The 17,979-nt window shown below is 36.3% G+C and overlaps 1 protein-coding gene across 5 annotated transcripts in view; it reads left to right on the forward strand.

Annotated features, from left to right (window-relative positions):
- Positions 1–17,979, forward strand: part of galnt13 (polypeptide N-acetylgalactosaminyltransferase 13) — a 65,289-nt gene that overhangs the window by 10,052 nt on the left and 37,258 nt on the right. For all 5 annotated transcript variants that reach the window (XM_030125611.1, XM_030125606.1, XM_030125608.1 and 2 more), the window contains exon 2: positions 910–1,210. In XM_030125611.1, the coding sequence (XP_029981471.1) occupies positions 1,069–1,210 (142 nt within the window). In that variant the 5' untranslated portion in view covers positions 910–1,068. The remainder of the gene's footprint in view (positions 1–909; positions 1,211–17,979) is intronic.

A 17,979-nucleotide genomic window follows, 5' to 3' on the forward strand; every position in this document is an offset into this window, starting at 1 on the left:
GCGGAGGTGATACCAAAAACTAGTACCTGTAACCAGATTCCAGGTCCTTTTTCGTAATGGAAATGCAAAAAGGTCGAGTCGAGTCAAGCCGAGCAGGTACCACGTACTGGCATTAGTGTCATTACATCCTCCATTAGAACAGATCCATTTGTTTGTTTTCTCAAGGTGGCAAGAACAAAGTTTGTTTTGGGCAGGACACTTCATACTTGACAAGAAACTCAAGTGCAGCATTCCTGGGAAGTCCTCTGCTTTTCCCAATCACACAATAATCGTCAAACAGCACACGAGAAAAACGTTCTGTCATGATCTTTTGTATGTTGAGTTTGCATGATCTCCCCAGGTTCTGTCTAGGTTCTCCAGCTTTCTCCTACCATCCATGGTCATGTGACTTAATAGGTTACTTGGTTGATCTTAATCCTTCATTTGTGAGAAGACAAGAGTGAGTGGTTGTTTGTCTGTACTTGTCAGTCCTGCGGCGAACTGGTTACACCTCCAGGGTTTACCCCGCCTTCACCTGTTTTTAGTTGGGATATGCTCCGACATCCCCACGACCCTCTCAAGAATTAAGCAGTCAATGAATTACAAAACATTCAAAAGCTAAGTAAAAAGCACATCTTAATTCAAATACTGCTCATCTGTGAGTCTGAGAAAGGTAATTACTGCTCACTTTTAGAAGAGGCCAATATTGATCTATTTTGCTTCCTCTTAGATGTGTGCAGCTGACATCCTGTTTTTTATGCACTGATTGCTTTAGATCATCACAGCTGACTGATTTTCACCTTAAATCACAGGAGTATGGTTGCATAAATTATGAGCGTCACTGTCATCACTTCCTAATTTCATTGTACACACAATGACAATAACGGCTATTCTGAAGGTTTTTGTCGTTTTATTGTTTCATTCTCACAGGATGACGCCTCTTGGTCAAACCTGCTCGGACTCCTCCCTGTTTCCACTCACAATCTCCGGACTTCAGATGCTTCATCAGCAGACCGTGCACTCCTGAGCGCTCCCTGCTTCCCCCTCCCCACCCCCGTTTGGCCGGGCTGCTGACATCCTGAGGAGGTGATGCGACGGTTCGTCTACTGCAAGGTGGTTCTGACCACCTCTTTAGTTTGGGTGCTGGTGGACGTGTTCCTGCTGCTCTACTTCAGCGAGTGTAACAAATGTGACGATAGGAAGGACCGCTCATTGCTCCCTGCCCTCCGAGGTGAGTCCGACACCTTTCATTCACTAATAGACTCAGTAGGGTTTTCATGATTTTCCAGGTTATACCAAGCACTGAATATTAGTTGCAGGCTTGACGGCTTCATTTCATTTCCTGGTCAGATTTTACATCTTTTAACTTTGCTGTTAACTGTGCTATATTCATGATTTTTTTTGCGTCATCTCTTAAAATGTGTTATTGCTCTGCATGGAATAACCTTTAAGTGGACAAAGAGGCTATTGGTGAATAAATTCTATCAGAGGCAATTAAAATGTTAACCATTAACTTTTCAATGAGGAGAGAAAATGGTTCCTTTTTGTGTTGAAGGGAGAACATTTCAAACCTCTGACATGAATAATAGGATTTTGAATGAGCATTAACTCAGGTTAACATACTCCTCCACAAAAAATTTTTCACAGTTGGGTTCATTAAACATATTTTATTTGTGCTTTTTTAGTTTTATCTTGATGTTATGGAAACTACTATTCTGTAACTCTGTTCTCGCTGCTGCAGAATTGACCCACATCTGATATTTACATCCGTATGCAACAATGAACAACACAAATCACATGGTTTTAGATTTTTTTCACTTCTGATCTGGGCCACTTGTATATGTGGTCCTGAATCAGATCCAGATCTAATCCTTTTAATTGTGAAGTAGGAACAGTCATATTTTTTTGTATCACTTTAAGTGGAGTTTTGTCCCAACTCTGCATTTCACATGCAAAGTCCAAGTCCTTTGTGAAGCATACACATGAAACCAGCAGTGAAAGGACTTCAGATCATTATGTATAATAAAACCATTTTACAGTTCAATGAATTTTGGTAATACTTATATAATTTAGCCTGAAACTGAAGTTTTGATGCACATTTTGCACCGGTAGTGCAGTATTTCTACTATTTGTGGTCATGATTTAACTGAGGGAAATAATCTAAACTATTCTAACTCCTCAGGTTTTGCTCATGTGGTTCAGTTAAGGACTTTGACCAGTTCACACTGATACCTGATATTGCCCAAATATTAAAAAATAATGTGATTGAGCACAACAAAACTGAGTGCAAAGGCTAATAGTGTGAATTTAGCTGAAGTGAGGTGACAGTTAATCAGCTTTTTGTCTACTACATTTTTTCCTCATTTGTGTTTTGTATTTCATGTTTATATCTGTTCTTCATTTATTGTTATATGCTCAAAGAAAAAAATATGAGTGCATTATGACTAACTGCACATTTGTCTGTACTGATGTAAAAATCCTGCACGCAATGTGTGTGCAGTAAACATGTAACTGTATGACAATGTGCTCTAATAAAAACATTTGACATACTTTTCAGATACTACTGAAGGTAGTTTGCAGTCAAATGGCATCTAATTCATATACATTTGTATATTTGACAGGCTTTGTGTGTGTTTGCGCGTATGTGAATTATGCGTTACTGAGATAAACCCAAACTAGAGACCTTCGTTAGGGGTTCATTTCCTCACATGCACTTAAGAAGCAGGCCTTTAAGAAGCTTGCTAAGCTGCTTTTAAGGTTAGACTGAGACTGAGCTGCTCAGCTACTGTGACTGATTACCATACAATAGACTGATGTTACACTGGACTTACTTGGTCATATCTGAATATAGGAGCTATATGTGGAGAAAATTTTCAGACACTTGTTCAGATGCTTTAGGAGGCAGATATCAAGAGGGAAAAGCACAAGAACTCCTTGCTGCAGCCCTTTCCTCACTGTACAATTCAAAAGACCGAATATGAAGATAGATGAGCTGGTACCGTTTCATGGTGCTATAGAAAAGTGAAGCCAGGATATCAGTTAGAAGAGCTGTTGATTCTCTTATGAGCCATGGAGTTGAGCAATAGAGTTCAGAACAGTTCAGTCAGTTTATTTCAGTCTGTACTGGAAGTTTCCCAGAGTTAATACAAACAGAAATCAACAGCAGGGTCACTGAGTTGCATGAAAAAACATGACAATATTGATTGAAAAGGTGTAGGCTGAAGCTATAGCTTATTACACCTACCCTTTGTATTTATTAAACCAAGAGGCTCAAAGCAATCCTGAAAGAAAAACAGTCTTTCTCCACACATGTATATGAATTCTTAGCTACTTACTTATAGAAATTAAAAATAATAAAAGTAACAAAAACAAAAATTCCTAGTGTTTTATACGAGAAACATAGATCATGCAATGCTTTTTGTTGAAAACTACAACAAACAACTACAGGCCTTTATCCAGTAAAAAGGATACACAACTGACTATTTAAATCAAGGCTGGGGCTAATAATTTTGACTCTGGTAGTTTTTGTGAAACAATTGTGTTTCTGTGTGCAAAGTAAAGGAATGTGAGCATGGAAAATTGAACTAGGATTTTAGAAAAAGCTGTGTTAAAGAAAAAAAAATCACACCTGTGTTTAGCAGCATTTGTGAAATACTTGCAAAAAATGAGATTTTCATTGGGGGGCTAATAATTTCATCCTAGGAGTGTATGATGATATTAGATCGTGAAGGCTTAGAACCTATCGATGATCCAATACAGCATAGAGATCGTGGAATTGTTTATAATATGATGTAGTCAGAACCATAGAGTATTCAACGGCTCTGGATGTAGTTATATACAGACGCACAGACGCATCATGTCAGTTCATGTCCACATCACGTGAATTTCACATTGTGTAGCAGGATTCATGGCTGACAGCGAAACAGATGAGTTGCTTCGTAAAAGGAACTCCACTTTCATCATATGGAATTGTTTTGGCTTTTCCCCAAACAACAAGTGCAAACAACAGTAATTTGCAAAATTTCCAGACACATTTCACACGTCGGATGGCAACACTATGAACCTGTTCAATCACCTGACAACATGATATCGTGACTCATGTAAATATACACACCACTTTTAATTGGTGTGTAATCTGTATGCATTATAACCTTTCTGTGTGTATGCTCATGCCGTTTTAACCCCCCGCCCAACCTGAATTGTTGCGTGCCCAAACAGTATGCTGAGAACCAAACTGCTAGAAGCCCAGCCACACTGCAGCCAGAGGGCAACAGGTAGCGTTAAACAAAAGCAAACAACTTTAACACTAGCATGTTGTAAAGGCACTCTTTATGAGAAGAGTAGCAAATGGTGGAAAGAGGTAACGGTAGCAGTGACTTTTTACCTGGCAACAGATATGCAAATGAATCTCAAAGATCAATGTAAAGAATCGTGATAAAATCGAGATTGTGATTTTCTATTTAAAAAAGCATGATATGATATTTTTGCTGTATCGCCCACCCCTGTTTTATCCCTAACTGTATTTGTTAATCTCCTTTTTTTAAGCTGTTAGTTGATTAATACATTCCTTGACAAAGCCGTTCCACAAGTTTACCTCTAACAGATCTGCGGTGCATCATGACTCTCTGTAATGTTAAATACCCAGTGAATAACGTCTGAAAGTAAATTATTTTACTCTTTATACATTTATCTCACCACTTTTAACTCAATCTCAGTTCTCATGATTTTCCACAGTCTGTTAACTGCATAAAAAGAAGGTGCAAAAGTCAAGTTTTCCCTCTGACTGTTTGAATGCTAAATGGTAATTAAGCATTTTTTTGTCCATTGATGCCAAAAAAAAGGTTAACATGGTTCATTCAGTTCACTGTTTCACTCTGCCCTTTCCAGTGAAATTACCTCGGCTATTACGTGAATTATTGCGTAATATAAGGACAGTGATGAACTCTGCCAGCTGTTCATGCTTTGCGAGTTTATCAGAGGTGTTTTATTGCAGGGAGCTGCTGGCTAAAGATGTTAACTGGAGCCAAAATCACCGACCCAAAGGCTAATTTAATGCAATATCAATAACTATGATTAGGGCAGGTTGAAATAATGAAACTTTAGTATTTATTAGAAGCCTGAAAAGCCTACAGTATGGGTTCCAGGCTATTTCTACTGCACCTATTACAGCCATAGAGTCTGGGATCCCACTTCAGCCATTACCTGGTTAACAATGACCTTTTAAAGAACGTGTGCATGAAATTCCTGATAAGTGCAGCCACATTCCCCCCCACCTCATTTGTTCAGAAGGAACATTATTGCCACTTGCTCCTGTCTGATAACACTTTAATGTGGGTTTGACATGTTAAGTAATGTTATTTAGAGTAGTGGTGTTTGCAAATATGTGAATGAAATTTTCCCGAACCATTTTACTTATTACGATGTATTTTCTGCATCAACTATTTTGCTATACTCATAATACTATGACTGCAATATAATCTCACAATACAGTGAAGTCATGATGTAACCTCCTGAAATGATGTAGCAGAGTCCAGTAGAATATAATGGTGAAAATATGAAGAGGTATTCAACAGCAATTGAAGTGTGATCATAACAAAAGAGGTAACCGTGGAAAAAGCCATGAAGTAATAGTGAGAAAAATCCCAGAATTATTGGAATATGTTAGAATTATGAAATCTTTTGGTGCAATAGGATGATTATGTCATAAAAAAAGAATCAAGTGTGCTGCTCCATAGACTGTGTGTTGGTATACAAAGGGATGCAGGACAATAGAATGACAGCGCTGTCCATGAACTGTGCTCAGGTTTTGGTGTTCATAAGTAAAATGCCGCATTGAACACCAGCAACCTCCAGAATTGTATTTTCTCCACAGAAACAAGATGAATTTCAGACTTAGTGAGGGAACGTAACAACAATTACCCAGAAATAATACATTTTTGTTAGATTTTTCAATCAGCTGTAATATCTTTTTATTCCTCTTTTCTCTTTTGCCCCTGTATTTCTACTATCATGGAGTAAACGGCACAAACAAGCATCAATATTAGCTGTCTTTTAATGTAGTATTTGGCTGCAGAGAAATTCACCCACCACTCCTGAAATAGACTGTGCGCAAATGACTAAATTATGTGTAGGTCATATTATTGAACCTTGCATTCTTTATCTTGAGTCAACAGTTCTGATGGTAGTGAAATAAACAGCATAGGTACAATTATAAATGAAATTCATGAGGGAACATACAGAAATTATGATTAAAATAATCAGCTATTAATTAATACTATGAATTCTGCTTACCTTTTATACATTGCCTGTTGCTTTTTCAACACTAAACCCCTGTGTACTGCAGAGTTTGTAGAGTAGAATCAGATTCAATGTTTTTCACAATTTTTCAGTGAATCAGTGCAGTCAGGGTGTTCACAGTATGACAGTGAGGCCGAGCATTGCACAGCAACATTGAGCACCATACAGACAATAAAATATGAGTCACACACTGCTGGGTGACTGTCATTTGTGAACCTTAGTGCATCTCTCTTTCCAAAGTTTATCCATTAAAAATAACTACGAATCTGTCTATCACAGAAACTAGAAAATGCAAGCTCATCTCAAGAGGAGTGTGCTGACAGCTGAGAGCTTTACTTGAAAGTGACCGGATTACTGCTGCATTGTGGCTAAATTGCTGAGATTATTTGATGTTTAAAGTTTAAATGAAGCTGAATGAGAAGCTGAAATATGTCCATTGAAAGAGAAGCTTCAATAGTTTAAGTTGTAAAAAAAAAAAAAGAGAGGCTTAACAGAAGTTGAAAGAGCTTAATCCAAAAAACGCCGTGAAAAGGTTTGAAAATGTACAAATAAAGTATGATTCCCAGCTGGATGGGGATCTGTCTGTGTAGAATTAACCAATTCTCTGTGCTGCACAGGTTTTCTCTAAATTTCAGGTATATACAGGTTTATTCTCATCAGTCCCTTTGACTGACAGGGGAATAGCCTATATCAGTGTTTTTCAACCTTAGGGTCTGAAATTCAAATGAGGTCACCTGAAATTTCTAGTAATTGATAAAAAAACAACAAAAAAAACCTTACAAATAAAAAATATATGGTGAGTTGAGAGAGACAATCACAATACATAAAAGACATGACAAACTGTGAAGCTGAAACTGAAGCACTGTGGTACTGTTTATCTTTCAAATGTTCATTGTGGTCAGTTTCAGATGCTGCAGCTCTTTCATAATTCATAGTTTGAATTATTGTTTGTTCAGTATTAATTGTCAGCCTTGTAAATCCAAGCTGGACTGACTGTACATATCCTGACCAAGGAAAATAAAATTGTCACTTTGTGCAGTAATCTTCACCTGGCTTTTCTGCCTCAGTCCATAATAATATACATTATATAGACCACAGGTGTCAAACATGCGGCCCGGGGGCCAAATCCAGCCCACCAAAGGGTCCAATCTGGCCCGTGGGATGAATTTGTGAAATGCAAAAATTACACTGAAGATATGAACAATCAATGGTGTCAAAATCATTTTAATTCAGGTTCTATGTACAGACACATACAGTCCAATTAGATTTCAAGTGGGTCAGACCAGTAAAATATTATTATGATAACCTATAAATTAGGGCTGCACAATTTTGGCAAAAAAAAATCCCGATTTTTTTCCTCTAAAAACTCGATTTTCGATTTTGATCACGATTTTTGGGTAAAACTATAAAAGACAAAGAAGTCAGCATGTCGTTTTTGTGAGCAGCCCACAATGCAAGGCACTGCTCTGACCTCAAATCTGTGACAGTATCACGTGATGAACCCACAGAAGTTTATTTTTTCTTAATTAAATCTTTATTGAATGAAGTAGAGTATACAAACAATGCATACAACAAGAAAATAACATAAGTTTGCCAGGGGGAATACACTATAATACAATGTCCACATCAGAGCAAATACTTATGTTTTTTTTTATAGCCTTTTTGTTTCCAGATTTATCTAACAGCTTTAAATAAAGTTCAACATCTTTCAAAAAATAAATAATATTTGGTTTTGTGTTACAGAACTTGCCTTTGTGAATGAAAAATTTAGCAAGTTAAGAGGACTAAATTAATTATTAAAAAAAAAAAATTTTTTTTTTTTGTTTTTGGGTATCTGGGCCCACAGAAGTGATACCAATGCAAGTCAGGCATCAGTCGTGCGTGCGTGGACCATGTAATATGAGTGATCCCCATGCAGTTCTATTTAAACTGGGGGATCCGTGTGTGGAACAGACTGACCCAGGACATGCTGGACGGATTCTGTCTGTGGAGCTGGTGGATGTGTGTGAGCAGAGGGCTGCCTGGGCTCCTCTGCTGAGGTTGATGACCCCGAGACCTGGACCCGGTTCGGAAGAAGACAGTACGGTACGGATCTGGGACAATGGAAGATGAGTGATCCGCATGCAGTTATATTTCAGTTGTGGGATCCGTGCGTTAAGCCACGGCTTACATTGCTGTAAGTACTGCGGGCTCATTAACAGATTTAAAGTCCGGTCATTCCATGGACTTCTGTGACAGACCGCTGTCACTGATAGGAGGAAGAGCTTACAGTAGCCCACAAGTACGTGGCCTGGAGGCACGAGAGAGATGAAATCTATTTTACGATTTTCCTTTTTTAAAAATCGTCCTAATTAAAAAATTCGATTTCGATTTAAAATTGATTAATCGTGCAGCCCTACTATAAATAATGAAAACCCAAAATTTTCTTTGTTTTTTTGGTGTAAAAAAGTAAAATTACATTAAAATATTTACATTACCAAACTATACGTTTACAAAAAATGTGAGTTACCTGAACAAATATGAACAAACGGAAATTTCTTTAGAAAAGTAAAAGCAATTTCACCAATATTCTGCCTGTTACTAAATGTTTTGTGCGATTGTAATGCACATGTGTAAATAATAAACTGACTAATCGAGGCAGAATATTGTTAAAACTGAACTTGTTTTTCTTAAGACAATTCCAGTTGTTCATGTTTTTCAGATTTTTAAGGAAGCTTTGTAGATGTAAACCTGATCATAATATAATTTAACTTTTTTTCACTGTTGTTATTTTACTGGTCCAGCACACTGCAGATCAAATTGGGCTGAATGTGGAACTGAACTAAAATGAGTTTGACACCCCTGATATAGACTAAATGTCATCTAAAATTAATGTTTATTTGCAACATAATATAGCAAACTATTACATTATCAAAACAAATTAATTTTAGCAAAAAAATATCTCAGTTTTGAATGTCTGGGGTCGCCAGAAATTTGTGATGTTAAAATGGGGTCACGAACCATAAAAGGTTGGGAACCACTGGCCTATATATACTGATGAAGATCTGGAGTTGGTCCCTGAGTACCTTTGATGGCAGCTCACTGCTCTTAATGTGCTAAATGCTAATGCTAGGTGGTTTGTGTATTATGCTATGTTCCAGGCAGGTTTTTGAGCCCTCAAGTCACAACTTAAAGCCATGACTCACAACTTTGTAGTATTCCATGCAAGTCACACCAAACTGCCTGAGGTGGTAGTTAGATGTAAACAAACCAGCACTGTACGGGGCTTATGCTCATTTACAATCATTTCTATTGCCAGAGGTGCTTGTTTATTTGAGGGAAACAGAGGAGGCACATAAGGCAAGAGAAGCTGTTATATAAGCTGTTTATGTTAGATTATTTGTATATTTGGATACGTATTTGGTATTAATTTATTCTTGCACTCAATGGATTGAAAACTAGCTAACACTAGAGTAGCCGCTCATTTTGCATAACATTTGCAGATAAATAACATTAGAGCAATACTTTGTTTTAATAAACAATTTGCATAAACACTGCATCCATGGGGGCTGCATTTGTTGTTGCACGGGCTATGTGACGTCAGAGCACGGAACTGGGAGTACATCGATCTAGTACGAGTTCACGGGTGGGAAGTCACAAGGTTTGACTGCCATTCCAGTGCATTTTCATGGGTAGAAGGTTGGAAAAATATGGGTTACGGGTTGCCTGGAACGCAGCATCACTAATGATAAAATGCCAAATTTCCATATTGGGATAAAAAAAGTAAGTTAACCTCTAAATCAAACACCGATTCTAATTTTTAATGGCCACCATAGGGGAGGGTGAGTGGAGGTGTATTCAATTGGCTGCAGTCTGTAACATCACCTCTAAATTGCACTAAATATTACACTCTCAACTTTTAATGGTAATGTTTAATGTTAGCTCCTTGTCTGGTGAAAAGTAAAAAATGCTGAATTTTGTGTTGTATGCTGCATGCCTCTCAAACCTACATGTATGCTCCAACTTTATTGATATTGTCTGATAAATTATCAATTTCTCCTTATGGGAGGTTATGAAGTGTGTTACGGGGAACATATGTGATGAGTTTGTAAAGCAGTAGACATCCTTCATACTTATTTTAGCAATGAGTGGCAGCATTAACCTGTATGGGAATTGGAAAAATGTAATCAGTGTTTAATAATGTTTTTTTTGTTGGTATTGTGGAAGTCTCCCCATTAACTACTTACTTTATTAATTTGTATATTTTGTTGGTTGATTCTTTTTTGGTATGTGTTTGTATTTGCATTCATGGTGGGGCAGTACTGTGACAAAGGTGTGCATTTAATTTGACTATATGTACTCCTCTGGCATGCCTCTGTTTGTCGTCTGAATAATAAAAAAAAAATTAATGGCACTGGAACCTGATGTGGGGAGATCACTGTTTTCATAATAATTTTGGTAATGCTGAAGTCAAAGAAATGAATTCGAACTTCAAAAATTAATTGGAAGGAATGCTTCTCAAACCAAAAAAAGAGTTTGTTCGAGGTGCTCTTTGGAAAAAGGCATTCATAAAGTAGATACCAAACTGGAAGAAAAATCCAAGGCACTCTCTTTAAACATGAAATGCCTTTATTAGCATGGCACGGTCATATCTAGACCTAAAAAACACTTCTATGCGTTTTGGCTTCAAGCCTTCATCAGGATGTCAAATCATGCCGTGTTATTAAAAGGCATTTTAATGTTTAAAATGAATTAGAAGTTTTGTTTCAACACATTTCCACATACTCAAACCTTAGCTGTCTGGAACTTTGGTTGTTTGTGTGTAAGCTCGGTCATGGTCACAGAAAAATAGAAAGATACTAAATTGCTCGTTGTATGAAGGTGCACAGTACAGCAGCGTAACCGTTCTCTACTGGGTATTTGTTCCTGCCCTGCTGAACCTCTGTGGGGAACACAGGTTACACTGATGTATGGTTTAATACCAGGTGTATCAGACTTTCAGGAGGGAGGCAGAATGAAACAGAGGAGGAAAGAAAAAGAAGGAAAGATTAGAGGACAAGGCATTGGACCGGGCTGAGAGTACGCCCTGAACCAATCACCCTTATGCATAGACCCTTTTTCTGCAAGGCATATGAAATTCAATGTATCCGGGGGTCATTGAAAGCCATACGGTTGAACTCAAAGCGCAATCTGCATGCAGATAAGTGGCTTCGTCCAGCTTGATAAAAGGAAACTCCGAGCTTGCAAATGGGGATCAAAGAGAGCTGAGGCAATCATGAAGCTCTCTGAGCACATGTCGATCACAGAATGGAAAAAGAATTGCATTGTATATTTGTTGGTAGTTTACAGTAGTAAATGTATGAACAGTTTGTGTGAATTTTGATCTTTTAAATCACATATCAGACACATGTGGCCCTTGATTTCTTTAAGTGTTCAAATATGACTGATTATACCTCAGAGGACCCGTTACCTGTGAGTGTAAGGGGAATCTTTTCACTGTAATTGCTTGGTACAAAGCTGCAGGCAGAGACACTGAATTAGATTGATTGACCCAAGGACAGGCAGTCCCTGTTTTCTTCCCAGATGGTCATAGTCATCTTTTATAACGAATGCTGTGTGTCAGGTTTGAAAACTAGAGTTCGTTTCCTGAAGGTCCTCTGCTCGGCTCCGTATCGCTACGAAATACTACGTTTGATTGTGTTCAGCCTTTAAAGTCAGTCATGTCCGTTTGTTGTATGTCACAGAAGAAATGAACCTCTTCAACACACATCATTTTATCTGGGACATACTTTTTAAAAATAACAAACCATTGCAACTAACATTTTGATGCTTAATAAAGATTTGCCGCTCTATTCCCGAGCCCATGTAGCTTTATCACCTATAGACTGATGATGGTCCTCCATATGGCGACATCACAAGGTTAGGCCTGCACCCAGATTCCTTGAATCTTTAATTTCTGTTCAGCACCGTGGAGGCTGGAATATTTAACCATCACCTTCAGTCTCACAGGCAAGGCAGTACTCACCCTTCAGTGCAGTACTCATACTCAGACACCTTGTTTTAACTTTACCTGTACATATATTTTATTACTATGTATATATACTTTATTTACATTCACATTTACATTTATGCATTTGGCAGACACTTTTTTCCAAAGCAATTTACAGGGGAAAACCAATCAAATCAATCAATCAAATTGTATTTATATAGTGCCAGATCACAACAGAAGTTATCTCATGACACTTTATATATAGAGTTGTTCAAAACCAGACTCTAAGCCAATTTACAGAAACCCAACAGAATCCTCCTTTATATGTTGCATATATGTTTTTTTGTGATGTAGTCGGCCTTTTTGTATATATCAGTATTTATTTGTAGTTTTGTATATTGCCAGCATTTTTCAATATATATTTTAAGTAAAATTTTGTGTGGTATTCTTTATATATAGTCTTTCGTTTGCACTTTAAGAATCTGCTGCTGAACAGAGCAGAGCTGCTAAACTGATTTTCACTGATCTTGTAACAGTGACATTAAACATTATTCTATTCTATTCTATTCTATTCTATTCTATTCTATTCTATTCTATTCTATTCTATTCTATTCTATTCCAGACCAGAGCTTTCCTGGATGCTGGTTTGGGACCTTTTATTACAATTAAAGTCAGTCATCATTTATTTGTCATTCATTGTTATTTCTTTATTTTAACTCATTTCTACATTTAGAATTAATGGATGAACAGATGAACAACCCTTCTCATTCAGTGTCTTTTCTTTTTTTCATTACTTTCTACATTGTAGATTATATTGAATATGTAGTACATAAAAAGTGTTTAACCAGAATTTGTTTTGTATTTTAGATTCTTCAAAGTAGCAGCCTTTTGCTAATGAAAGCTTTGCACAGGCGGGGCATTCTTTAATATTAATCTACAACGTAGAAAGTAACAAAAATAAAGAAAAACTGTTAATGACAAAATAAGTCCTAACTATATAAATACAAAAGAAATTAAGGTGACTGGACTAATATGTTGTACTCAAATGGTCTATAATGAAATACTGGTTAAAGTCAGTATCAATACTTTCTTCTTTAATTCTCATTTTCCATTCTGGCCCAACTATTTCTTATTTGAGGTTGTATATTTGAGAAGACAAGTGTTTCTGACCCTTTTTGCTGCCATTTCTGAAATGCCATATGATTATGTTGAATAGGTAAACCAGCTGTTTCAGAGGTATAAGTTATGTGCAATTACATACAATATAGTTTTATGCGTGTTTCCTTTATTCCTGTAAAACATATTATATAAATGCATTTAGGTGACATAAACAGGCTCAGATTCTTTCCTCTCATCTCTTGCTTAATGTTAAAAGCCTTTTGAAATGCAAATTTATTTGGCGACCCAAACCAAATCTCCCACCTGCCTCACTTGGAGAACACACATGCTGCATTACATTATTTTAAATATGACATAATGAGCTGTCATTAAAAATAACAAAGTAACTTCTGACATTTAATACAAACGCATCCTCATTCATTCATTAGATTTGAAAGAACTCAAAAAGATCTCTGATGTGTTCCCCAGCTACGCCGTTTCATCTCCCGACTTGTCAGCTGTTTCTGTAACCTCTGTACTTGAAACTTTAGCAAAAATATAGCAATAATGAAAAACATCAATCATTTAAACAAAATTCAGCCTATGTCAAACAATAACCATATTATTCTCAGTAAGTCAGCAGTACATTTTCCAAAAGTGTGGTTAACCCCGACTTTGAAATGCTTTGTTTGTCAGATATTTTTAACATTCAAGCTCTAACAAAGAGAATAGACATGTAGTGGTGAACCGGGACTGACAGTTTGCCTTGTTATTTCAAGGCCTGAGGACTGTCTGCTACAACATTCACAGAATTTACTGCTCTCTACTATCAGTCATATGTAACCATAACAGTACTATTGTGCATGAATATTCTGCTTTTTTCCACTCTCAGAGTCAGATATAAAGATGTATTCATTTAAAATAATAGTGTTTTATGATGAAAATACAGAGGTAGCCCAGACTGCAATCGATCTTTTGTTGTTTCTTTTGTCTCTGCCATATGGTCGGTGAAAATTCATGACCTACGTTTATCTGCAGCCACAGTGTGGATTGACAGATTGGAGATGGTGCACATGATTTTGACTGACAGGCTCTTCAATCGTCCTATTCAGCCTTCGAGCAGTGTCCGTCAGATTTAAGGCAGCGTCCGAATGGAGACTGTCAGCAGCACCATAAAGAAACAAACAGGATCAGTGGAGGTTAACAATCCGGCGGACACTGGCATGTGTCCATGAGGGGGTCACAGGGAATCCTCTTAACCTGGGGCAATGCAGCTAATGTGAACAGAGTGTTCCCCTTTCGTTGGAATTACTACCTCCTCTCCGAGAGATTATTAGAGAGTAAGAAAGACACAGATAAAGATCGCACAGTCATAAATCCATGAGATGTCATTTACTGTTGGTGAAGGGAGTTGGCTCTGCAGCAGCAGCAACAACAACCGCCAACCTCTTATTTTGCAGGAATCACACACAGCATGGAAAATGTAGCAGTATATCTACAAACAGAGAGTATAGCAAATGTTGGATGGATTTCACTTTCATACTCCTTTTTCATCTGTTAATACAGTCTCCCAAATCTGTGACTGCTGAACCTCCTAATATACTGAATTGAAATTAAATATAGCCGTCACACCGTATAGCGCTTAATACCTAGTCAGCCAGAGCCACGACAACCGAGAGAGTGCTTACGGAGAGTGCAGCACTTTCTGTATTAAAGGTTGTCCAGTGATTTTCATATTTTCTGCTGTGTGAGATGACATATTTTCTTTTCCCTCTCTATAAGCCTTTAGCAGTGCAAGGATGCCTGCACATACAGTCTTGTTAAGTGTTATTTCGGTGAATATGACATATTATGCACCACTGCTTTTTTCAGCAATTTAATCCACATACTTTCCTCTTTTTATTACACTTCTAACTATAAATCCTATAGTTTACATAGTATTTTGATGCATACCTTCCTCATTTACTTATATAAACTGTATGTGTTTTCATATCAGCAGAGATGCACTATATCAGGGGTGTCAAACTCATTTTAGTTCAGGGGCCACATTCACCTCAATATGATTTCAAGTGGGCAGGACCAGTAAAATAATACCGGTGAAAAAAGTAAAATTACATTATGATAATGTTTATATCTACATTGTTTCGTTAAAAATCTGAATAACGTGAACAACTTGAAATGTCTTAAGAAAAACAAGTGCAGTTTTAACAATATTCTGCCTCAGTTTATCAGTTTATCATTTACACATGTGCATCACAAATTACATTACAATTGCAAATACTAATAATATGGATTAAATTGCATTTACTTTTCTCAAGGCATTTCATGTTCATATTTCTTCAGGTTTTTCGCATTTTTTGTAAAAGGATAGTTTGTTAATGTAAACATTTTCATGTAATTTTACTTTTTTACACTAAAACAAAGGTAAAATCTGCAGTTGTCCTTATTTTAAGGTTATTATGACAGTATTTTTCTGGTCTGACCCAGTTGAGATCTAATTGGTTTATATGTGTATGTAAAATGATTTTTATACTATTGATTGTTAATATCTTCAGTGTAATTTTTGCATTTCACAAATTCATCCTACGGGCCAGACTGGACCCTTTGGTGGGCCAGATCTGGCCCCTGGGCTGCATGTTTGACACCTGTGCACTACACAGACATAAATATTACACTTACAACTTGTAGGATTTCCCATTACTGCTGATATGAGATATTATCCTAAAAAATGTTTATGTCAATTGTTGCCGATAATTATCCCAAATGTGAAATAAATATCTATTTTAAGTTTAAAGGCTGAAATTTCTTCCAGAGTGAGAGCTGAAGAAATCAGATGATTTAGAATTGAATTGAATTGAATTGAAAAATCTTTAATGTCCCCAAAGGACAATTTGATTTGCAACAGAAGTGTACACATCTCACATATCATCAAAACAATCAATCTCACATAATACAACAAACACAATAAATACAGTAAATAAGTCATCATAGTCAACGATGCGGAATATTATGGCTTATAAGAATATTTCAGAAATCTAGAACATTTAAGAATGGGTGTAATAGTGGACGATAAATTAACATGGAAGCCACATATTGCTTATGTAAAAAAAAAAAAAGGTGTCTAAAAACATTTCTGTATTGAGTAAAGCAAAATATGTGTTGGATTATAAAGCAATGAGAATTTTATATTCACTTATTCTACCATATTTGAGTTATTGTATTGAAGTATGGGGCAACACATATATGAGTAACACAAAGCCATTGTTTTTATTACAGAAAAGAACAATAAGAATCATGTATAATGCTAATATCAGGGAACATACAAATGAGTTGTTTATTAAATCAGGATTGTTTAAGTTTAAAGAATTAGCTGAATTAAAGACATTGCTGATTGTGTTTAGAGCGAGAAACTGACTTTTGCCTGCAAATTTGCAGAGATTATTTGTTTTAGTATCACAGGATGAAGAACATAGAAGGAGGTTTCATTTTAAACAGCAAAGGGTTCGGACTAATGTAAAGCAAATGTGTATTTCTGTTGTGGGTGTCAGAATGTAGAATTCTTTGGCAATGGAAGAGAAGAGCTGTACAAATATTTTTCAGTTTAAGAGGTTGTATAAGGAAAGACTAGAGAAGCTTTATAAAAAGTATGTAATGAAATAATACAATTTATGGATGTTGGATTTGTTTAATTTGCACTGACTATCATGTAAACTGTTTACTGTAATAGCTGTAACGGCAATGTATCTGATGGAAGCAGATGTTTCAAGAAAGGAGCAGGTATTATAAGTTTTCTTCATCGTGCTCCTTTCCAATCATTTAGATTGGAATGAATGAATAAAATGAAAAAACGAAATGAAACATCTAAAACAGTTGTATTGATAAAAATTATTCATTCTTGAGTAAAATTATGTAAACTGAAACTATGAGGAGTTTCATAAGTATAGATGAGAAAAGGAAAACAAAATTTACCCATAAAACATTGAAACTAACATTTATTCCAATTCGTTTATCTCAGTCGCCATAAACATCTTAAATTATGGATAACATCCCCCTACCTTCCACTACCACCACTATAAAGTATATGTGCAGTTTTTACATGAATAGTATTTTACGTACATTATGCATTTATTCTGCTTTTAATTTATTATTTGTCAGTATCATATTTGGAGCTCACCTCTTTGTCAGCAACGAAAGGCCTGAATTCAATGTGTCCCAATACTTTTGTCTATTTAGTATAATTAAATTACCACATTTTGCTCAGTGCACAAAAAAATAACAGCAATGAGGATATGTTCTGTACAACAAAAATACCTAATAAAATTAATAAAATCCACGAAATAAGATAAAAGTAAGGTCAAATAATGATTAAATGGTCAACAAATTTACAAGAAAAGGCTATGATGATGCTAAACATGTATACATTTTTCCACAGTTCAGTCTCTGAACTGTTGAATACATTGAATACACTTCCATTGTAGAGGTGCATTTGTAACATTTATAGCATGCATGTATTATCTAACATTCATCTTAATCAAAGCTTCATTTACAGTCAGTGCAGGACTATATATGCAGTGTTTTTTGGCCTTTACACCTTTTCTTCTTTCCTCTGTCTATTTTTCTGTGGATATGACAAGGGC

Source organism: Sphaeramia orbicularis, chromosome 21 (genome assembly GCF_902148855.1).
Source record: "Sphaeramia orbicularis chromosome 21, fSphaOr1.1, whole genome shotgun sequence".
Lineage (NCBI taxonomy): Eukaryota > Metazoa > Chordata > Actinopteri > Kurtiformes > Apogonidae > Sphaeramia > Sphaeramia orbicularis.